This window comes from Elephantulus edwardii, unplaced genomic scaffold, assembly GCF_000299155.1.
Source record: "Elephantulus edwardii isolate Elephantulus edwardi_28Jun2011 unplaced genomic scaffold, EleEdw1.0 scaffold00066, whole genome shotgun sequence".
Classification (NCBI taxonomy): domain Eukaryota; kingdom Metazoa; phylum Chordata; class Mammalia; order Macroscelidea; family Macroscelididae; genus Elephantulus; species Elephantulus edwardii.
The window spans coordinates 8,399,171-8,423,869 of record NW_006399816.1 but is presented as its reverse complement, the minus strand read 5'-3'; the positions used below and the strand labels follow the sequence as shown (position 1 = coordinate 8,423,869).

Genomic DNA, 24,699 nt, shown 5'->3' with positions numbered 1-24,699 from the left:
ATTCCTCTGGATTGTACAAGAAAGGAGATACAGGGACCACTGATAAGACATGGTAGACTTGGCTTCTTTTTCTTCTGCTTCATCAGAGGCTGGACTCTCTTTGTTTTTAGTTTCTCCATTTTCTGCAGGTAAATCTTGTTTAGTTTCTTGGTTAGCCACTTCAGCCTGTTTTCCTTTTGCTCCCCTTTTCCCTTTTGTTTGCACTTTTTTGTCAGAAGACTTCTCCTTTCCAGCAGGAAGCCTTTTTGGGCTTCATTTCCACTTTTGCAGGCGGCTTAGCTGACAGCCTCGCTGATCTCTCGGTCTCCTCCCTTCACCGCACCCTCACCCTCGGCCGAGCTGACCTTCCTCTTGGGCATGCTAGCGGCAGGGAGGGCTCGTGCCGGGTTCCTGTGGGCAGCGGTGCGCATAGAGCCTTCGCGAAGCTGGGTTGCTCTGGCACTGCCTTCTCTGCCCGCCGCCATGCTGCTGGGACCAGCCGAATTGTAACCACTTTATTACTGAGATGTTATATTGGGTACGAAGAATAATGGCTTTTAGATGAAGACACTGGATTTGACCCTTGATTTTGTCACTAATTTATTGTGGTTACTATGTTACTTTCTGAGTGTCTTTCTTCCTCTGCACAGTAGTTAAATGAAATGATCTCTGAATGTGAAGACTAACAGTTAATAAGGGTATCTGAAAGGTTTATGCTAAGCATACAAAGCTTGAAGCTAAGCTAGGAGGAATGATGTCAATGTGACACTTCCTCTGACAGAAAAGGAGATTGGTCAAACATTAAATCAAAGAGACAGATTAAGAGGCTCTCCCTCTGACTGGGAGAATGAAACCACAGATAGGAACACACACTCTGGCTAATCTTTTCTGCAGCCAAAGACATCAGATTCCTAGTGTCTGAGGTGGTTGTAGGACCTCACTGGGTGATCTCAATTCTTTAACTAATTTCCTGTGTTCCAGGAATAAAAGACATATACTAGTAATTGCCTTCAGTGCCTTGTCTTCCCTCTAAAAAGATTAGCAGCAGCATTAAAATTACTTCAGCAATAGTATTTTCGTCAGGATGAAAAAAGCTAGAATAGTAGTAGTAAAAGTTTAAAATTAGATTTAACTTTTTTTTGAGATTTTAATCAAAGTTTATAGAGATTCCATTCATTCATTGTTGCACATTCTCCTCCCTGTCCCCTTTACCCCCCTAGTTTGCTTTTTTCTTTGGAAAAAAAAGTTCTTTCATTGTTATATAGTCGTTGTCCCCCAGCCCCCACCACCCCGAGTCCACTTTACTATGCAGCTCTTATTCTGGATTCTTGTCATTCCAATAATACCTAATCATATATTCCTTTTACCCAGTTCTCTCCCTCGTCTGTTTCAATATTATGTACATTATTTATCCCCTCTTTTCTTAGTTCCCCTCCTCAACCTCTATGTCAGTCCTGTTTTATAACAGTGCGGTATTTGTCTTTTTGTGACCGGGATATTTCACTCAGCATAATGTCCTCCATGGCCACCCATTTTGTATAATATTTCATGAGTTCCTTCTTTTTCAGTGCTGCATAGTATTCCATTGTGTGAATATACTACAGCTTCTCTATCCATTCGTTTGTTGATGGGCACTTGGGCTGTTTCCAATTCTTTGCTACTGTGAACAAAGCTGCGGTAAACATGGGTGTGCATATATCTGCTTGGGTGTCAATTATGGTTTCTTTAGGGTATATTCCCAGTAGTGGAATTGTTGGGTCAAATGGTATTTCTATTTGCAACTTTTGAGAAAGAGCCATACAGCCTTCCATAGTGGTTACACCATTTTACATTCCCACCAACAGTGAATAAGGGTTCCTATTTTTCCACAATCTCACCAGCATTTGTTGTTTGCTGTTCTGTTAAATTTTGCTATTCTTACTGGGGTGAGAGGATATCTCATAGTTGTTTTGATTAGCATCTCTCTTCAAGCTAATACTTCTTCATGTGTTTGTTCTCCATCTGAATGTCTTTGGTGAAGTGTCTATTCATATCCTGTGCCCATTCTGCAATTGGGTTGTTTACCTAACTCTTTGAGTGTCTACCCTCGAAGCAAGTAATCTAATCCCCAACCAGACAGCACACAACTTTTAACAAATTACGTACAGGGATCCCTGAGGGCTGGAGACCAGGCTCATGACATGAACTGTCTCATCCCTGGAAGGGTAAGTGAAGCCATTCACACACCCAAAGGTAAAGCTACCACGGCAAATAGTGCAGACGTCTGAGTAACTCCAGCAAGCACACAGAGCCAGAACTGGCCTCGCACTCACCGAGAATCCACCGTTCTCCTTCTTCTGCCATACCCACTCTGGGTGGGGGTAACCAACCGACTTGCAGTACATCGTGGCATCCTGCCCTTCATTCTTGTTCTCGCTCCGTTTATGGCCAGTGATGTCAGGAGCAGCTGTGAAAAAGAGTGATGAACAGTTACCAGGAAGCCTGCTCTGAGCTGGGACCCAAGGGTCCTGCCTACTGAGTCAGAGTCCTAATGCTCACTCTCTTCAGGGCCACACTCACCTTCAGCTTTGAAAAACAGCATTTCAGATCAGAGCAGGACAAAGGCACCAATCCCATTTCCTTGCCTCTCCCCCCTTACTCACTCAAAAGCCCAGAACTGGGGGAGCTCTGGTGGCCTAGTGGCAAGAAACTGCAACTACAATCCCAGAGGTGCACGGTTCGAATCCACCAGATGCTCTGCCGGGGAAGGAGGGGCAAACTCCTCCTGTACCAGTTAGATCTGATTTGACGGTACACGCACACAAAAATAATAAAATCAAATAAAAAAATTTTTTTTAAAAAAGCCCAGAACTGCTCATATGGAGTTCTGTGCTTTTCTACAGACATATACACCATACACCAGCCTATACCAGGAAATCTGGAGGACAGTTGTCTGACCAACTGACTGATGGGGAAAGATCCCTATTTGTTCCCATTCCCAGAAAGATGATCCAATAGAATGTGGAAACTAATGACCAATATTGTTAATATTACATGCAAGCAATATATTGCTGAAGAGCATCCAAAATTTCTAGAACAGTACACTGAGAACTGCTAGAATTTCAAGTGGGGTTTAGGAGAGGCCATGGCACGTATCATTGCTGATGTCAAATGGATTCTGGCTGAAAGTAAAGAATACTTGCGTTTTATTTAGTAGGCACAGGCATTAGACTGAGTGGATCATAACAAACTATGGCTAACACTGAGAAGAATGGGAATCCCAGAACATTCTGTCATGCTCGTGTGAAAACTATACCTAGAAGCTGTTGTGCAAACAGAGCATGGGAACACAGTTTGGTTTATAATCAGGAAGGCTGTGTGTCAGGGATATAGCCTTTCTCCATACCTATTCACTATGTCTGCTGAGCAAGCCATTCATGAACCTAGGCTCTGTGAAGAGGAATGGAGCATCAGGATTGGAGGAAGATACAGCAATAACCTGTGCTATGCAGATGATACAACCTTGCTTGCTGAAAGTGAGGAGGACTTGAAATACTGCATAAGATCAAAGACTATTAATCCTTCAATATGGATTGCATCTCAACATCAAAAAGACAAAAATCCTCATCACTGGACCAATAGGCAACACCAGGATAGATGGAAAAAAGAATGATTAGTTAACAATGTCATCTTACTTGAATCCACAATCAGTACCCTTGGCACTAACAGTTGGGAGATCAAGAAACACTGCATTGGGCAAGTCTGCTGTCAGGGATCTCTCCAAATCACTGAGAAGCAATGATGTCAGTTTGAAGATTAAGGTGTGCCTGATTCAGGCCATGGTCTTTTCAATCACTTGTTACAAAGCTGAAAGCTGGACATTGAAAGAATACAGACGCCAGAAGAATCAATGCCTTTGAACTGTGGTGTTGGAGAAAAGCACTGAATATATTCCATGGACTGCCAAAATAACAGATATGTCTGGGAGAAAGTACAGCTACAGGGCTCCTTGGAATGGTGAAACTTCATCTCACATATTTTGGCCACGTTGCTAGGAGAAGCTATTCCTTGAAAGGGGCTATCATGCTTGGAAAGGTGGAGAATCAGCAAAAGAGAGGAAGACCCTCAATAAGATGGATTGACATAGTGACTACATCAATGGCCCTGTGTATGTCAGACACTGGATGGCACAGGATAGGACAGGGTTCAGATCTGTTGTTAGGTCACGATGAGTCACACTCAATGGCACCTAGCAACATTATCAACAACAACAATCACAGATGGACGTATTCTGCCCTAAATTAATAAGCTCTCTCTTGGTGAAACAAAATGGAAATAGACTTTGGTCTCAAATTTTCTTTTTTGTTCTGTTTTTCTCTAAAATATGTGCACTAATGATGCCTATGGCTCATACTGGCAGTCACACATTACCTTAAGGAAATGACAGAGCCCTGAACTTAAAATCAAGTACTAAACTTCATTCATGTAGTACTTCTAAGGTATTTTCCCTCAAATACAATGCAATCAAGATGCATTAAAAACTGGTACCTGGAATGGTTAACTGGAAAATACACATTTGGTAACTGAAATGAGGTTGGAGAGTGCATGGAAAAATTTTGTTTAATCAGTTATCCATAGCAAATACCTTTTAAAAAAAACACAAACAGTAACTATACACACAGACCCCACTTAATGGACTAAACAGGAATTATAGTGAATATATCTATGGAGATGGTGCTCAGTAACAGTAGTCAAAGCCAGGCCAGGTACTGACTGGAACAGACCATCAGTTACTTTTCTGCAAGTTCAAACTAAAGCTGAAGAAAATGAAACAATTCCATGAGAACCAAAATATGACCTTGAGTCAATCCCATCATGCATGCATGAAACACAATGTATATGAATGATAAAAATATTAATTAAAAACAGTAAATATATGTGTATATATATTAAACACCCCCAAAACATGTCCATTCAGAGTTAAAAAAACAAAAAAACACCCATCTCTAGAATAGATCTGATGCCCTGAACATTAATGACTGAAGAGCAGATGAATCATACAATGCTAGTAAGACCTACATCCAGGAGGAAAGCAAAAGATCATGACAAAGATAGGAGAGAGATAAAACATCAAAATGACATTAGAAAACACTCTGAAACTTGCACTAGAATGTAGAGAGCCCAGTCAAAAGGAAGAAGAAATTCTGAGGTAAGAGAGATAAAAAGAACATTTCAAATTGCAGCTTGTAAAGAGAAAGTATTGCAATGAAATGTGCAAAGAACTAGAGTTAGAAAATCAAAGGAATATACTTGGCATTTCTCAAGTGGGAAGAACTGACCAACAAATTCAAGCCTCAAGTTGCCATACTGAAGGATTCTATGGGCAAAATCCTGAATGATGCAGGGAGTTATCAGAAGAAGATGGATGGAGAGCCACGATGTCAGAAAAAGACTGGTTGATATGGAATTATTTCAGGAAGTAGCATATGATCAAGAACCAATGGTAATAACAGAAGACCAAGCTGTACTGAAGGCACTGGCATGCAGGCCCCAGAAACTGATAGAATACCAAGAGAAGTGGGTTTCAATAAACAGAGAAAGTCCTGGGTATGTTCACTAGCCTGTGCCAAGAAACTTGGATGACAGCTACCTGGCCAACCAAGTGGAAGAGATTCATATTTGTTCCCATTTAAAAAAAAAAAAAAGGAGATCCAAAACAAAACAAAACAAAACAAAGGAACTACTGACAATAACTTCAATATCACATGCAAGTAAAATCTTGCTGAATAAAAAATGGCTGGAAAACAGCACATCAATAGGAAACTGCCAAAAATTCAAGCTGGATTCAGAAGAGGCCTTGGTACAAAGGACATACCCCACTGTTGACGTGAGAGCACCCAAACAGATTACTTGTGCTTTACTGATCAGCAAAGGCACTTGACTGTGTGGATCATGTAACAAACTATAGATAACACTGAGAAATATGGGAATTCCACAACATTTACTGTGCTCATGGAAAACCTCTATATACACCAAGAAGCGGTTGTCTGAACAAAACAAGGGAACAGTACATGGTTTAAAATCAAGAAAAGTGTGCATCAGGGTTGTATTCTTTCTCCATACATACACAATCTTTATACTGAGCAAATAATTTTAAAAGCTGGACTATAAGAAGAATGTGGCATGTGGATTGAAGGAAGACTCGTCAACAACTTATGTTATGCAGAAGACAGAACCCTGCTTGCAGAAAGTGAAGAATACTTGAAACAGTTACTAAAAATAGTCAAAGATTAAAAAAAAAAAAAAATTAAAAAAAAATAGTCAAAGACTGTGGCCTTCAATGTAGATTACATCTCACTATCAAGAAAACAAAAATCTTCACCACTAGACAAAAAGGTAACATCACAATAGATGAATGAAGATGTCAATTATTTCATTTTGCATGAATCCACAATCAACATGTCAGGTGGCAGTGTTTCATCAGGAAAATCTGCGAACAATCAAGGACCTCTCCAAAGTGCTAAAGAGCAAGGAGGTTATTTAAAGACTAAGGTGTGCTTATCCAAGCCACAGTCTTTTCATTTACTGCCTATACATTTGACAGTAGGGCAATGAAAATGGAGGACAGAAGAAAAATGTTTTTGCATTGTGTTTGGGGGGAAGAAGAATACAGAATATCCCATGGACTTCCGCAAGAACAAACAAATCTGTCTTGGAGAAAGTGCAATTAGGGTGTTCCTTAAGAGACAAGGACAGTCAAACTTTATCTTATTTCCTTTGGGTGTTTGGTCAGGACATACCAGTTCTTGGGGGAAAAAGACATTACCTGAGCATAACAGATATGGTAAGGTTTCAACCTGTTGTTCACAGGGCCACTATGCATTATAGAGGACTTAATGGCACATAGTAACTGACAACTTGTAGTATGTAAAACACAAGGGAGAAGCTACTCAACTATTCTTTGTTACTGTTGTGGACATTATATGCTATGAAGTTGGAAACAACTCATAGCTGAGCCCTCCAGTGGGTTTTCAGAGGCGTAAATGGTATAAGAGGAGACTGCCCCTCTTTTTCCCACAAAGTAGCTAGCTAACAGAGTTGCACTGCTTTTTGGTCAGCAGTGTAACTCTTTCCCTATTGGGCCACCAGAGCTCCCATGCTATATTACTATTGTGCTGATGTGGACCAACACATAGCTGACCCTCCCGAGGGTTTTCAGAGGCAGTAAATCACACAGGAGGAAACCACCTCTCTCCTGCGGATCAAATAAAGACAAAGGCTCTACACAAGGTGTCAAATAATAACCCACGCTCTCCCAAAAAAGAGAGTGCGCAGCAAAATGGTCTTCACAAAGGGGAAGGCAAGAGAATGGATAGGAAATTCAAAGAATGTCCCAGGGGATTTTATTAATAGATAAGAATCTGACTCACAAACCTCAATGTATCAAGTATTGCAAAAATTTCTATACCTGCAAGAAATCATTTTCTCTGCCTTTATGGGATCCTCTAAGAAAAAAAATAATAAACAAGGAGTGCTGGCAGTACAATGGGTTAAGAACTGAGCTGCTAGTTAACTAAAAGGTCAGTGGTTCCAACCCACCGGCGGAACAGCAGGAGATGGTGTAAGATGCTACTCCCATAAAAAGCTTCATCGGGAGCCCTCCGGAAAAGCTCTCGTCTTTACCACAGGGGTCAGAGGAGTCGGAACTGATTCACCAGCAGTGATTCTGAATTTTCGTAGAAGAAATAAACAGCACCCGTTACCTAAAAAACCAAGCCAGCGTCACAGATCCAAGTAGCCTCAACAGGAGCTCATTCTTTCCATCTAGCCTTCTTTTATCTGAACTATCTTTTCCACTGGTGCCTCACGTTAGTTAGCATAATCTGAAAGCAATAAAACTCAAAGTAGGCCAGGTGTCACTTTGCTGGTCAAGAAAGGAGAATCAATAGACTACGTCCAAATTCCAGTTTTGTGTGCTCTGTGTGTGCATGTATGTTTAATTATTTTATGTTTCAGTTGTACACCCACTATGAAACAGTCCTAATTGTTGTTCTAGAATGCTTGATTAGGTGAATAAAACACACACACAAAAATATTCGTTTGCGCTTATAGAAGCTTGTACAAGTGTATATAGTGTCACAAGCTGATGTCATGTACTCCCTTTGACTGGCTTGGCATAAAAATAATCAAAGGTCCTGCTGGAATAGGCAAAGCTTCAAACTGTCCCTACCACTGGATACTGTCAAACTGAGATTTGCTTTGTATCATTCAGTGGAAGGGGTATTCTAGAGGGAAGATTATGAAGGAAATTTTTTGTGAATTTTTCTAGCAAAATTGCTCAGTACATAGGAATGGAATGGGTGAGGCAGGCTCCACTCAAGCCAGACTCTTCCAACAGTCACTCGGTTCACTTCTTACACCTAAAGGTTGGCCTCAGCACCATTCCTTGGAGTTCTGTGCAGGCACTTCATGTTAGCAACCATCGTAAGCACTCCTAAGATCAAGCTCTGTGGGCAGCTAATTGAAACAGCACCATGGATGAGCAAGGGAGCAAACAAACAGAAAAGCCAATACATGTTGCCTCTTGTCCTATTTCTTTCCTTTGTTGTGAGAACATGTGTTGAACATTCACTACATGGCAGACATGCTGTAGAGTGATCAGATGGGGCAATTTTGGCAGTTAGAAGGGAAAAGGGAGTAGGCCATAGAGAGATCTACAGGAAGAACATTGCAGGCAGAAGTCTTTAAGTAGGAATGTGCTTGTTACTTATAAAAACAGTAAAGAGGAGTCTGGCTGCAACCCCATGTGCAAGCAGCAGTCATAGGGAACAGGGTTCAGAAAGGATTGTATGTCGTCAGTCACTATAGAGCCTTTAAGGAGCCCTGATGGCTTAGTGGTAAGAAGCTATGCTGCCACCACCAAGTCATGCAGTTCAAATCTACCCACTGCTCTGTATGGAAAGATGGACAATCTTCTTTTTTGTGATTTACAGCCTCTGAAAACCTCCTAGAGGGTCAGCTATGAGTCGGTTCTGACTTGACAGCACATCAATACAACATAAGAGACGTTGGCATTAGGTGAAAGTTACTGGTGAATACTGGGCAAAGGAATGAAATTATATGTATATTTTAACTGGCTTTCTCTGGTCACTGTGAGTAGCACAGCTGCTTCCCATGAAGCCACCAGAGCTCCCTCTTTAGTCAATTATAATGGCTAATTACTCCTGGACAATTATAATGAGACAGCAGAAGCCAACAAGACCAATTAGAAGGAGAACTACAAGAAATGCTGGCTGAGTTCAGAAGAGGTTGTGGCACCAGAGACATTATCACCAATATCAGATGGAGCTTGGCTGAAAGCAAAGAGTATCAGAAATGTCTGTTTTATTGACTATGCAAAAGTGTTTGACTATGGTTCAGTCACAACAGTTGTGACTAACCTTGAGGAGAATGGGAATCCTAGAACACTTGATTATGCACATATGAAACCTATACTTGGACCAGGAACCAAAAGCAAGACCAGGAACAATTGTCAGAACAAGGCAAAGAAAACTGCATGGTTCAAAATCAAGAAAGGAGTATGTCAAGGATACATTCTGACTCTATACCTTTACAATCTGTATGCAGAACAGATCAGTTAGGAGCCTGGATTTTAGGAGGAGGAATGTAGTAGCATCAGGACTGGAGGAAGACTCATCAACCTACATTATGCAGATGATACAATTTTGCTGGCAGAAACTGAGGAAGACCTGAAGGATCTGCTGTAGAAGGTCAAGGATTGCAGTCTTCACGATGGATTGAAGCTCAACATCTAGAAGACAAAGATTCTCACCCCTGGGACAACTGGCAGCGCAGCTGTTAACAATTACAGCCTGCTTGGCTCTACAACACTCTTGGTGCCAGCAGTCAAGAAATCAGAAAACAGGGCTCTGGAGGTAACAGTAGTTACTGCTTCAAGTCTTGAGGAGGGGGAGAAGATGGACAAGAAAAAACCTGGGCAACATCACACCTCATCTGAAATTGTCAGAGGGAAATCATCTTCTGATTTACATGAGCTTCAGATAAAAAAGATGGTAAATGCAAAATCAGAAGATATTCATGTTCAGTCATCACTGTCCAAGCTCAGAAGCGTGAAACACTAGAAACTCCCTTTGTGGGAAAAGCATCCTATGAAACAAAGTGATCTCTCTAGACCAGAAGAGTGAAAAGCTGCCCATTGATGTTCTGTCACTTCTAAGGAATTATCAGAAAGGTGTCATCCATACTGAATGTAATACATGACCTTCATTAGTAAGTGTTTCAGATCATCTTCATTTTCTGCAAGCAAGGTTGTGTCATCTGCGTATCTCAGGTTATTTAATGATTCTTCTCTGAAGTTTGTCAAAGTCTTCATATCATTGAGGTTTTTTATTATTTGTTCAGCATGCAGACTGAATAAAGTAAAGAATACAGTCTTGCCACAGTTTTAAGTGTGGAACCACACCATAGCCCCATGTTCTGTTCAAATAATTACTTCCTGATATAAAAGTATTTTTGGTAAATCATAATCAGTTCTAAAATTCTCATTTTTTTATGTTATCTGTATTTTATTATGATCACTATGATAAAATGCTTTGAAGATGTGAATAAAACATAAAAAAAATAAATCAGAAGATGTATTGCTCTGAGGAAAACTACTGTCAAGGACTTCTCAAAAGTGCTGAAGAGCAACAATGTCAGTATGTAAACTAAGGTGTACCTGATCCAGGCCACAGTCATCACAATTACATGCTATGCATCAAAGAGATGGACGATGACCAAGATGATAGAAGAATTGTTCTCTTTGAATTGTGGTGCTGGAGAAGAGTACTGATCATACCACAGACTGCCAAGAGAACAGGTTTATCCTAGGAGGGGTGAAACCAGGCTGTTCCTTAGAAGCAAGGAGTTTGAGCATGCTGTCAGGAGGAACCAGTCCCTAGAGAAGGACATCACTTGGAAGGGTTCGAGGGACAGTGCAGGAGAGCAAGACCCTGGATGAGATGGACTGACACAGTAACTGGAGTTAGGTGTGTTGGAGACAGTAAGATTGGCTCAGGATAGAGCAGAGTTCAGAGCTACTCTACATGGGGTCACTATGAATTTCAAGTGACAATGGCACATAACGACAACAACAACAGCAGAGTAATCCAGGTGAAAAAAATGTCAATTTGACCAGGGTAACAGAAGCAGGAGGAGTTCTAAGTAGTGAGATTTTAGAGACATTTTAAAGATTGAATGAATATATTTCCTGATGGCCTGGAAATGGGAAGTGATAAGTATTTCAAGAATAACTCCAGCTGCACTGCAATCCCAGATGTGCCTGGTTCGAATCCACCAGACGCTCTGCTGGAGAAGGAGGGACAATCTCCTCCTATACCAGTCAGACCCGATTTGACGGTACATGCACAAAAATAAATAATTAAAAAATAATAATAACTCCAAAGTGTTTGGCCTCATAACTCGAAGGATCAAGATGCCAATTACTAAGAAATAAAGACTGCAGGAGAATAAGAATAATGTTATTTTGCTTTGTTTATAGTTGAAGCTGGGGTGGTGGGAAAAATCAGAAGTTCATGGTTAGTACACGTTAAGTCTGGGATACTTCTTTAACACACAGTGATGTTACCAAGTGGACAATTTAGGGATTGGTCTAGGTAAACATAGAAACCTGAGAATTACTACTGTGTAAGGGTTGGGGGTGGGGGGGTGTGATTTCATGCTCTTTTGCCCCAAAGATAGCATCCACTCCGGCCCTATGACTTGACCAATTCCAACAATACTATGAATTTAGAAGTGCCCCTCCTCCTCCCACAGAGCCGCACCAGCAGCCTTTGGTTAACAGCACAACACACCAGGCCACGGTAATTCCTCACTCAATCCCTACAGGAGTGGCCATCAAAACTACCATGTTGGCCTTGGGGTCAATGAAAGGGGTATGCTTTCTTTCACTTCTTGATAGCCTGTTTGTTCAAGCAGCATGCCTGTACCCACCATCTGCTAAGCAAAACAATGGACACAAAGTAAAAAAGGAACCAAGCTCTCAAGAGCACAAAGAAGCTGTGGTTGGCGAGGCTGCCCCTTAGAGCTCAGGGTCTACCTGTGGTGATTTTTAAACAGTCTACAAATTCTCAAATACTCTTCCCATAAAGCCTAGTCATGTGTTGTGGGACTTTTGATGCTTCTAACAAAAAAAGCAGTGTGGTTTTGGAAACTACCTTCCACCCACCTCTTGCTGTGTGTCCTAGACAGCATGCTCTGAGCGGGTCGGTGAGTGCTACAAAGACTCTCCTAGGTGAGGACTGGAGGCCTCCTGCGCAAAGTGAGCAAGCCCTGTAGCAAGCAGGCTCTCTGGCCCCATTCCCTTCAGGTGAGACTGCAGCCAAGGCAGGCAGCTTGGCCACCACCTCAAGAACCAAAATCATGCCACTAAGATGCTCATTCATTTCTGATGTGCAAACAATGAGGTAATAAATGTGTGTTGTTTTTTAGCCACCAAGCTAGGAGTTATTTATTATTCAGTGATAGATAGTAAACACACTACCCAATGAGGTGACTATTACCCCATTTTTACAGATAGCAAAGCAAAGCTCACATATGGTAAAGTTACTTAAAATCTAAATTTAAACTGCTAATAAATGGCATAGCTAGAATCCAAATTCTGTCTAACTCGAGAGGATATGTTTTTTGTAATTTTCAAAAAAGAGGGGGAAAGAAATGAAACTAGAACGGGGTCCACAAAAATAGAAATATATAATATGGGTCACTGCTAACTGAATAGCAAACTGCCCTGAAGTCCTCTCTGCCTGTAAATGTACCAATACGCCTACACTAAAGGTGGGACTCGCTGCCTTGCCAGAGCTGTAGCGCTTTATATAGCTACCTTTACCGAGGAGGACTTTAAAGAGAAGGACTTTGGACTCAGAGTCACAGCAATCTCAGCTGTACAAGGCTCTATCACTCACCAACTGAGTAACCTAAGGCAGCTCATTAACAATCCTTTGAGTTTCACTTTTACAAAATGAGAGTACTCACACGTTAATGCCCTGAGGATTAAACTCCACCTCTATACATATCTGGGCAGGGTTAGCAGTTGAGGCCAAAAATGTTTTAAATTGAGCTATTAGGGAAGGAAAAAGAGGGGCATTATCAGTTCTGAGAATACAGAGATGTTGACCATTATGTGCCCTCTGCTCATATGTTGCAGATATAAAAGGAGTTGTTTCTGACTCTAAGAGCTTTAATCAGGTCAGATACTGACAAATGTTATTGATTCATGGCTGAGTTAGGTTCTTTGCCCCATCTATGCCCCATATAAGCTTATCACTTATCCAGGCCCACTTACCTAGGTTCTTCTGGTGAAAGCAGAATTGGGTCCAATGTTCATTACATGGAGGAGAAAAGGCAAATCATCCTTACTTCTCTCTCTGGGACACAGACGGAGTAGCAAGAATGAGGGACAGAAGAAGCGAGGAAGTGGAAATAAAATCTGTCTCTGGCCAGCCTGGCCACGTATCCTAATCACTCCAGCTAAACGATACTCTTCCAGTAGCCTGATGAATGTCAACAGAGGGATTCCAAAATATCTCAGTCACCCAATGGCACCTGACCCAATTTCATTGTCTGGGCAGTGGGTCCTCTGGCTGTAGACAAAGGTATGCTCCTTAGTACCTCTCTGCTGCCCCACCTACACTCAGACCAAAACATCCGCTTCTCTGCCAGGCTGGTGTTGACTCAAGAAACAGAAGAACATTCAAATGAAGCAGATGTAAAATGGAGTTAAGCAGAACAGAGTTACGATAACAACCTAAGTTTTTGGAGGGAGAGAGGGACAACTCTGCTATAGACAGCTTATTGAGTGCTCACCTTCAAAGCAAACTCATTAGGAACTAATTTTTAAAGCAACTCTATCCTTCAGGACTAAGTTGGCTGTTTCCAAATAAGTATGCTGATGCTGCATATACTGCATTTCCTCTGTGCAACTTCTCAAGTCTCAGAGACCTCGTCATTTCTGGAGCCAGAATAAAGGCTTAGCTGAAAGCAGAGGGATCAGAATTTACACCAAGCCAAGGAATAAACCCAAGATGGGTGTGAGGAGGAGGGTGGCTTTTGATTTCACAAGCCTTCCTTACAGAGCAGATTCCTGGCGGTTGGGAGAACAGAGTAGTCTGGGCCTCTTCTGCCTTCTTTGTCTCTTTCCTGCCACTGAAGCCACTGTGGAGGTGGCACTGAGCTGTCCTCTGAAGACAGTGATTCTCAACTTTGGCTGTACAGTCCCAGCTGGAGGGCTGGATGCACAGGCCACAGTTCTTACCAGGTAAACTGAGTTTGAGAACCACTGCTCTCACATCTCTCCTAGCACCAGTGCAAGCTCAGGTGACTCCAGAGAATGACTATTCCCAAAAAGGAGGAGGCAAGTGAGGAGAGATGTAGAGGGCGTCAAGGTGGCATTCTCCCAGCTGAGAAGCTGCCCACCACCACTAGGAAAGTAAGCTTGGAAGCCATTGCTTTTAATATCCCAACCTTTCATCTGTGTATGGAGCAATTTTCTAAGACCCAGAGACTGTTAGGGTCACACAGATGACAGTGAAACTCTTCCGAGAGTAAGCCACCTTCTGTCTCATAGTTTTCTTCCATCACACACTTGGGGAAGCTGAAGCTCAGTGACGTACAGACAGTAGCAAGGGGCAGGGTGAATGTAATGAATGGTAAGACCAGGGTCAGAACTCATTTCTCCCAACTCAATCCAAAGCCTTTTAATTGTTATCTGCCTAACCAATCAGCGTATGTTAGTGATGAGGAGCACAAGTTCCCCCAATCCTGGCTCTTCCAATCAGCTGTCATACTGGAAAAGTCCCCTCAAGCCTCTGTTCTCTCACCTGTAAAGCAGAGATCTTACCAGCATTCCCTCAGGGAGCTGTGAAGATGCAAAAAGAGGAAAAGAACAAGGAAGGAACTTAACACAGGGCTTTGCACACACTCCATGTGCAATAGTGTTAGTTATGCTTACTCTTACTAAGGAAGAACAGAATAGCATTATAAACTGGGAAAAGAAATATAAAATAGAAAATAAATATAGCTATTTGGGCTGAAGTAGATTTTTTTTTAATTCTTTTCATTTATTCCATGGTCTACTCAGCAGCGACTGATCTACAACAATTCTGGGAGATCTGCAGGGGCCTACATTTAGTCCAGACGGTTTTAACAGAAAGATGTAAGGTCACAACTGATTACTGCCTGAGACTCTCAGGTTTCACATTTTTTTCTTATTAAACTAATTTATTTATTTTTCATTTCAATGAACATCTACAGAGATTTTGGAATTCCATTCATTCATTGTTGCACCCTTCTCCCCGCCTGAAGTAGATTTTAAATCATCCTGTTAATGTTGTTCTAGCAGATTTAATATATTACCGTCATGTTTTCAAAGACTTCTGGAGCACAGCCCATGACAGTTGTGAGTCAGGATCAACCTGGCCATAGGCTCTGAATTACAGTGTCTTAGTGACAATCCTCACTATCATACAATCCATCTCTCGATGAGTCTGAACTTGGGTATCTCTTAAGGTCTGAGGATAGTGTAAGTAGGAGGCAGGGCAAGATCACTTAGAGAAATCGTAACATTAAATCATTAATGCACACACAAAATGAAAGCTCATGTGAAACACCCTCTGAGCATGGAGAAATAAATAATGACAGATCTCACAGAGCAGAGGCCTCCAACCTTCCTGGGGCCCATGGAGCCTTTCTCAAGAGGCTGTGGCACACCCACCAGAAAGGATTTGGTGATACCAAAATATTTTTTTTTTAAATAGCAATAACACTCAAACTCCATTATCTATTGGGTTAACCAAAATGATGAAGGATAAAGATAAGGATTGGACAGTCATGAAAGGGATTTTTATTTTACTCTGTAAATTACAGGGAAGTATTTTATATATTTTATTTATCAACATATTTTTTTTAATATTCAAAAAGGAGATGAAATAGGGAGGGAGTAAACAATACAAGGATTAAATACAGGGATAGAAAATTCAATGCCTCCTCACTCACAAATCCTTGTTTGACAAGGTATGGCGTCCCTAGAAGCTGCAATCTGGGAAAATTCACAAAGTCAGAGAAAGGAATGCCTCTCCCTGACCCCTTCCTCCTGGTCAGCCCAATGGCACCTTTCACATCCTTTAAAAAGACAAACCTCTTGCCTTCCCCCCAAAAAACACCTTATTTCAAAGATATGAGTGGCATCGACTCAGTAACAGTGAGATGCTACATCTACAGGCTAAATAAAAAGAATTGTCATCTCAGATCTATTTCCAGACACAAGTTCCAGCCTCTGATTCCTTCAAACTTTATTTGTCCCACAGCTGACGAGACTGGCAAATTTGACAAATAATGTCTGGTTGGCCTGGTTAGACCAAGTCCTTCATTCAACCACAACTCCAAGCCCAAACACCAACCCAAAGAAGCTCTTAACTGCACTAAAATGCACAGAGGTCAGACGAGACTAAAGGTGCCCTCATCCATCACAAAAACAAAGAAAGAAAAAGACATATGGTCTGAATTAAATTGCCCCGAGGCACTAATCTACTCTGGTAGCACAGTCCCTGGAGAGCTGTGCGACTAACCCAAAGGCTGTGAATTTCTGTGGCTGAAACCCACCAACGGCTCCTCAGGAGAAAGGTGGGCACTCTCCTGTGTGATTACCACCTCGGCAACTCAACAGAGGGTCTGCTATGAGTTGGTTCTACGCCATGGCAATGAGAAGGGGTGAAGGGTGCTAATTCAGTGAAAACAACAAATAAGGAAAGGCCTCTGAGCTTTTCTTCAGGAAAGAAATCACTTACATGCCTTGATATTTTTCCTTCAAGTACAAGCATCTCTCTCTCCTCAGAAGTTTTTCTGATCACTGTCTCTACAGTAAGGACAGCTATCTTCTAACCCCACCTGCAGGAGGTCTGGTGGCATAGTGGTAGAAGTTACGCTGCTAATCCAAAATGACACAATTTGAATCCACCAGCTGCTCCATGGCAATCACCTTCCCTGTGATTTACTGCTTCTGAAAATCCACTAGAGGGTCAGCTATGAGTCAGTTCTAACATGTGGGCACTGAACAACTTCACCTTGGAAGCCCTGAGGGTGGGTGGAGTTTAGAAGAACAGCTTTGGGATTTAACATACATGCACAAACCACCCTCAATGTAAGGCAGTTTAATCAGGTTTTGGCTCGGAATATGATCCTAAGAGCGTGGCTTGAATGGATTACATTGCTTGAAAACATTTCTAAACTGATTTTAAAAAAGTCAACTATTCATGGTCATTTCAAAAACCAGCTATCAGTAAGATGAAAGACAAGACATTAATTATCCAGTTGTTTCGACCCAAGGGCCAGGGGACAGAAGTGGAGAAAAAAAATGGCAGAAGTTCTTATGACTTTTCTTGAAAGGCTGCCAATTTAACTGTCCAAATTAGAGTTTGAATAGATTTAAGGACTGAACTGGCTCAAGGTCCACATCTGCAAACCAAGGACACCACCATCTACTCCATATTCTCCACAGGGCAGCAGGGCCCGGGAAGCACCTGGCACACATTGTAAGCTATTACTGCCTCTGAAAATTCCTGCCTGCAACCTCCTATCTTCTCCAGACTGCCATTTCATACCTGTTTAAAAGAATGTGCACAAAAGGTTCCTCCTAGACCAATAAATGCCATCTACTCCAGTAGTCAGACCAGTGGCGCAATCGGTTTCTACTTCTGAAAGTGTTGCTTAGTAATCATTAACTCTAAATGAATAAAGCTCATCAGAAGCTGCAACTGTATGTGACTATTCTTTAAGTCATTCTGAATTGGACCATTATATCATGTACTACACTGAGAATGGCAACAGTAAAGGAAGAGTGTTTAATTTATCAGCAGAAAGAAAATTTCAAGATCTATCATGAAATACAATGCTATTAGTAACAAGAAAGACCAGTTAATACAACTATCATTCAAATTTATGCCAAAGATGAAGAAATTGAAGGTTTTTACCAACTTCTACAGTCTTAAACTAATTAGACATGTATTCAAAGTAATTACTGGTAAATGGAATTCACAAGTTTGAAACAAAGAATCAATAGTTGGAAAATATTATCATGGTGTCACAAACAATGAAAGATGATAAAAAAATAAGATGGTCAATTTATTAATTGGAAATACCTTTTTCAATAATAACAACAACAACTCTACATATGGATTTCACTGGATGAAATACATAAGAATCAAACTGATTATATCTATGGAAAGAGATGATATAGAAAGTCAGTATCATCAGTGAGAATTAAGACTAGAGAACAGGCCATCAGTTACTCATGTTCAAGATGAAACTCAAGAAAATTAAAATTACACCTTGAGGATGTCCAATCTGAATTTAGAGATCATTTCTGGAGTAGATGTGATATACTGAGCACTAATAACTGATGACCAAATAATGTGTGGAGGGATATTAAGGGTATAATACATTAAGAAAGCAAAACATTCTAAACTGCTGTCAAGTCAATCCCAAAGCACAGCAGCCCTTGATGGGTCCCTGAGGATGCAAATCTTTACAGAATATCACCCACAAAGCCTGCAGAAGGAAGCAAAAGGTCACTGAAAAGACACAAAAGAAAGCAAAAGCTAAAATTCAGAAGAGACTCTGAGCAAGAGTAGCTAAAGTAAATGGAAGAAATGATGACATAAAAGTGGAAGATTTCAATGGGCAACTTGAGAAGACAAAGTAAAATATGATTCATGAAATGTGCAAAGGTCAAACCCAAAAAGGACTTTCTGAAGCTAAAAGAATTGAAAAGAAAATTCAAGCCTCAAGCTGCAAAGCTTAAGAATTCTATGAGATGAGCCGAAAAATGGAATGATGCAAAAAGCATCCAAAAAAAGCTGAAGAACACAAGGAGTCACTGTACCAAAGAGAACTGGCTGATGCACTATCATTTCAGGAGGTAGCATATGACCAAGGAAGAACTTCGGGATGTACTAAAGCCATGGGTGATAAAAAATTAAGTCTCCAAGAACTAATACCACCAAATGAGATGCATTTACAAATGGATCTAAAATGTTAGAAGCATTTACCTGTCTATGCCAAAAAAATCTGCAAGACCAGCTATATGGCCAAATGACTGGTAGAGATCCATATCTGTACTCACCCAGTAGAATGAAGTACTGAATAGTATCATTATTATCACATTCAAGTAAATGATGTTGAAGATAACGAAGGGGAGGAAACCCAAAAAAAGTCAATCTAACAGTGTGTCAATAGAGAAGTTCCCAGAAATTCAAGGTGGATTCAGAAGAGAATGTAAAATGAAGGATATATGATTAGGTATTTTTGTCATGATAGGAGTCCAGAACAAAGGCTGCATAGTGGAGGGGACCTGGGGGAAGGGATTGTATAACAATGAAAGAATTTTTCTTTTACTTTTCAAAGAGCGAACTAGGGGGGCGGGAGGTGGGGCAGGGAGAAAAGTGAAACAATAAATTGAATGGAAATCCAAAGTCTCTGTAAATTTTCATTAAAATTAGTAAAAATAATAATAATAAAGGTAAATAAAAAAATTAAGGATTCACAGCTTATGTCACCTTGGTCTGTGGTGAACACAGAGAATATTAGAAAGATGATACTACCTACATTTTATTGGCATTCTACTTTTACGGATCATAAAATATTAATAACACTGGCCAAAAAATGAGGGTTCCAGAATAATTGTGCTCATGTAGAATTGTCAAAAACCAAGAAACAGTTCAAACAGAGCAAAAGGATATTGCATGGATCTAAATCAGTGAAGGTGTGTGTGGCAGGGTTTGTAGCTTTTTATCACACTTAATTCATTCTGCATTGCTGAACAAAAATATAAGCTAGATTAAGAAGAAGCATAAGGATTTGAGGAAGATTCATTACAACTTATATAAGCAGACCTGCTGAAAGTGAAGAAAAAGTATTTCTGATGAAGATGAAAGACGACCTTTAGTATAGATTACATCTTAACATAAAGAAAATAAAAATCCTCACAGCTGGACCAAGGAGTACCATGGTCCTTGAAAACCATGGTTTATCATGATAAATATGAGAAAACATGGAAGTTGTTAAGAATTTCCTCTTACTTGGATCCATCATCATAGCCCATGGAAGAAGCAATCAAGAAAACAAATGACATTCAGCACTAGGTAAATCTGCTGCAATGGACCTCTTTAAAGTGCTAAAGAGCAAATACATATGTCACCTTGAAGACTGCAGTACACTTCACCTAAGTCAAGTCTTTTCAATTGTCTTATATGTACGTGAAAGCTAGACAATGAGAAGGGAAGATGAACTGCTGTATCTGAATGTTGGCCAAGAATACTGAATAAACTATCAAAGAAAGGAACAGAAAAAATCTGTCTCGGAAAATGTACACCCAGAATGCACATTAGAAGCAAGGAGGGGGAGACTCTGTCTAATGAACTTTGTAAGTGTACCAGTAAGGAACAGTCCCTGGAGAAGGACATCGCACTCAGGAGAGCAGAGCTCAGTGACAGAGCTAACATACAGTGGTTTTCACAATGGCCTCGGGCACAGCAACAACTGTGAGAACAGCACAGTGTGTGGTCTGTTGTAGTACTCATCAAATGGACCGGAGGGTACCGAACACCATCATCCTTTAGGCTTAGAGAAAACAATTAACTATGTACACACTCCCCCTTCCCTATCACAATGGCTAAGACTGAGCTGTCTAACTGCAAAATGAGTAATTTGAATCTACCAGCCATTCTTCATTAAACACAGTATTCTGCTTCTGTAAAAATCTGTAGCCTTGGAAATCCCACGAGACAGTTTCCACTCTGTCCTTTAAGGGAGCCAGGCACCAGAGTGAGTCAGACAGCAGTGGGTTTGGTTCAGGTTTTGCCCTACCTCACCCATCTTGTTTTTCTCTTACAGGCTGTGAACTGTGTACCAAAGGTGTCGGCTTGAATACTTTGGGGTCTCAAGTTCCACGTGGAGGAGTGAACCATCTCCCCACTTAGCTCAGCTCTACCAGGCTAACAAAGAAAATGCTTTCCCACGCCCTTCATTCTCATGCCACTCACTGTTCAAAAACACAGATAAATCCAGGTCTCTGCAAGAAAAGGCACTGGTGAAATCAAACCCTAAGATCTCTGTCCACTGTGAAATGTAGCCATCCCACCATGCCTTCAGACTGGTAGCTTGGGGTGGCATCAGTAATACCAACATCAGCTCATTAAGTGAGAACTATGCCAAAAAGATAACACTTTCATTGAATAGCACTGTCCACTGGAAACTCTGAATGTATCTAAACCTTTCCTAAGGGAGCTCTAAAGAACTGTGTTGCTAACTACAAGGCTAGTGGAGTCAACCTAGCAGGTAGTTTAAGTCCACCCGCTGCTCCATGGGAGAAAGGGGGGCAATCTACACTGGTGCAATTTATAACCTCTGAAAACACGTTAGAGGGTCAGCTAGAGTGAAGAAGTGAAACCCTTCTTGAATCTGCATTTGTTTAATCTTCCAAATATTTTAAGGAAAACCTGAATACTTGCTACAGATTCCCTTTCTTCTTCCTAAATGTATCGTTCCATCTTCTAAGTATCACCATAGTGAAGGATCCCTGAAGGCTTTAGTGATAGTAAGAGGTCTGCTGGACTAGGACCTGTTCCAGGAATATCTCAGACCCTTGAAAATGAGGGACCTTCGGGGGATCTGAATTGAAAACAGCCTAGATCCCCTTCTGAGAGCCATTCCTCGTCAGCAATCTCCTGAGTTACTAAGCCTTAAAGGGTTAAGTGCACCAGAGGAGTTCTTGCTAACAAGATCTCCTCTAATGCAGGGGGTTACAAACCACCTCAGCATTTCTGCTGGAATCAGATTTGCATACCCACTGCCTTCTTGAGATAAGATAAAGAAAGAACACAGAGCCTTGATTAATCAGGGATAATTTGATTTGGTAGGATGTTACCTGCTTTTCTTTACCCTGTGACTTTCTTTAAGTATGCTATGCGCACTTCTATACTAAAAAAGGAGGATGGGGAAGCTCTCTTTCTCCATGAGCCTAATCGAGCCTTGGTCCTTCACCTTTTATCATCTCTCCTAAGTCTCTACCTTCTGTGACTCCCGATCACAGATCACCTGTGAACTACACCCTAGGGATTGAAAGAATAAATCCTTGTCCTCCCCAAGTAAACTGAAGGGAGAAATATAAACCCCCACATCTCTTTAGTCTGACCTCCAACAATAGCACAGCCTTCCCAGGTTCCATTTACAAGAGAGGGGAACACTGGGCTGGGGTCAGAATACCTGGGCTCTGGCCTATTCTGTCACAAACTTGCTATGTGACAAAGTTGATGGTTTCATTTTTTTCCTCCCAGTTGTTTCCTGGAACAATATGGGAAAATCTGGAATAATGGTAATGAAGTAGCTTCGGTTTTCAGAGTTCTATTTGTCCTTCTTGGGGTTTTTAGATACAGCCTCATCCTGAAGATGGCAGGCACCTAAACTGTCTCAAAATTGTACAAACAGCTATGCTCATCCTGGCCCACTCGAGGGCCCTCTGTAAGGATAATCATAAGACACTGTTCTAAGAGAAAGGCTTCCTGGTGGTGCAGTGGTTAACAGAATGGCTGCTAACCAAATGGTCAGCAGTTAGAATCAGCCAGCTCCTTCAAGGGAGAAGCACACGCAGGAAGCTTCTGTGAAAGTTTACATCCTTGGAAGCTATGAGGCAGTTCCACTCTGTCCTTCAGAGTCACCAGGACTTGACAACAGGGGTTGGGCTGATTTCTAAGAGCTTTACATAAAACTAAATTGTATGAAACTGTCCATATTCAAACATTTTTTACACACACAAATATCAACTAAATATTATATTGTCTCTTGCAATGGAAACAAGAAGAGCTGAAACAATGGACGTCCAGATGAGGCAGTGCCTCAGGAGGAGACCGTACCTTTGACTTCAATGGTGGCATTTGCTTTCGTACCACTTCCAAAGTAATAGACGCAGTGGTATTCGCCTGAATCATCAGCTCTCGGCTTAGTGATCCTGCAGATGATGAGAAGGGAAACCAAATGAGGCAGTAGGAAAAAAAGCAAATTATGTAACAAAACAATCAGTGTGGCAACCAGGGACCAGGGACTCTGCTTTCCAAATCCTGCCCCTTAATGCAATTCACCTCCCACTAACTAAAAGTAAGTTTCCTGGTTTGTAATAAAAGATGTAATAAAACATAGTCTCTAGCCTCAAGATGTTCCAATCGATTAGGAGATAAAAACAACAAACACAAGGAATCAAAAGAAAGGACTGACAAAGCTCTATATAATTATAGACAGAGAACGGAGCCATCACTAAAAACTACTTGCTCGCATGGCGGTGGTGGTGGTAGTGGTATACGGCACTGAGCACAACTCACAGGGAACCTGTGAACAACAGATTAGAACCCTGTCCTATCCTGTGCCATCTTTGACACACTCAAGCCCACTGCTGCAGTCACTGTGTCAATCCAGCTGGCTGAGGGGCTTCCTTTCCCCTTCACCGTCCCACTCAAATAGTTCCAGTCAAATAACAGTAGAAAGACTCAGTGACTAGTAACTAAATGGCATGGTGGAGCAAAACTAATCCCAGGCATCTAGAACCTAGAGAGTCAGAAGATACAGAGGCTAGTACTAGATATGATCTTCAAATATAGTAGCTGACACTTAGAATACAGCAATAAGTTTATCTTCAACTCTTAAGTTTCTGAAGCTGAAAAATGAGAGCAGCTTCCCTTCCTAAATTTATGTAGAGTAAATAAGATAAAGGGTATGAAAAGATCTCAGTCTATAAAAACCCCCACAGAATGCCCTTGCTGGCTCGCACATCTTCCTGGGTTCCACTCCAGCTATCTCATTGTAACGTGTCTTGCCAAGAATAATTAGCTGATCATCTCCATCAGTGTTCAGCCAGAAATTACTCTGAAAGGTGAAGAGCCCTGTGCTCTAAACATTGCAAAGAGCATCAAGTCTCTCGGATGCCTCGCAACTCCAGCCAGCAAGTATCTATCTTCAAAGGGTATTTCCAGGTCTATCATCACTGGAAGTGCCGGTCTTAACCAGATAATGATGAAATTAAAAACAAAAGTCCGTCACTACTGAGCCAATTCCAATTCATGGTGACCCCATGTGGGTCAGAGCAGAGCTCTATTCCATAGTTTTCAGAAGCAGATTGCCAAGTGCCTCTGGATAGGTTCGAACCACTCAACCACTCAATCAGTAGTCAAATACTTAACTATTTGCGTCACCCAATGATGATACTAAACATTCATAAAAGATAACCAGAACTCTACTGGGTAAGAAGTTACACTGCCAACCAAAGGCAGGTGGTTCGAATCCACCAGCTGCTGAGGGAGAAAGATGGGCACTCTCCTCCTGTGCGATTTATTGCCTCTGAAAACCCACTGGAGGGTCAGCGATGAGTCAGTTCCTGACTCAGTGGCAATGAGAGAAAAGAGAAGTCACTGGAGAATCTGAAGTCGAAAGATCACTTAAGTGCTCGCTTCGGCAGCACATATACTAAAATTGGAACGATACAGAGAAGATTAGCATGGCCCCTGCGCAAGGATGACACGCAAATTCGTGAAGCGTTCCATATTTTCGACCCTGAAATGAACCAGTCTCTAACGAAGGCTGACTCCTAACTCCTTTCACCTACAAATTTCGTCTTTGGATACA

The 24,699-nt window shown here is 41.3% G+C and overlaps 1 protein-coding gene across 4 annotated transcripts in view; it reads right to left on the bottom strand.

Annotated features, from left to right (window-relative positions):
- NPTN (neuroplastin) overlaps positions 1 to 24,699 on the bottom strand; it is an 85,390-nt gene that overhangs the window by 13,937 nt on the left and 46,754 nt on the right. For all 4 annotated transcript variants that reach the window (XM_006888315.1, XM_006888316.1, XM_006888318.1 and 1 more), the window contains 3 exons: positions 22,941 to 23,035; positions 2,303 to 2,425; positions 2,125 to 2,132 (listed from right to left, as the gene is read on the bottom strand). In XM_006888315.1, coding sequence (XP_006888377.1) covers positions 2,125 to 2,132; positions 2,303 to 2,425; positions 22,941 to 23,035 — 226 coding nt within the window. The remainder of the gene's footprint in view (positions 1 to 2,124; positions 2,133 to 2,302; positions 2,426 to 22,940; positions 23,036 to 24,699) is intronic.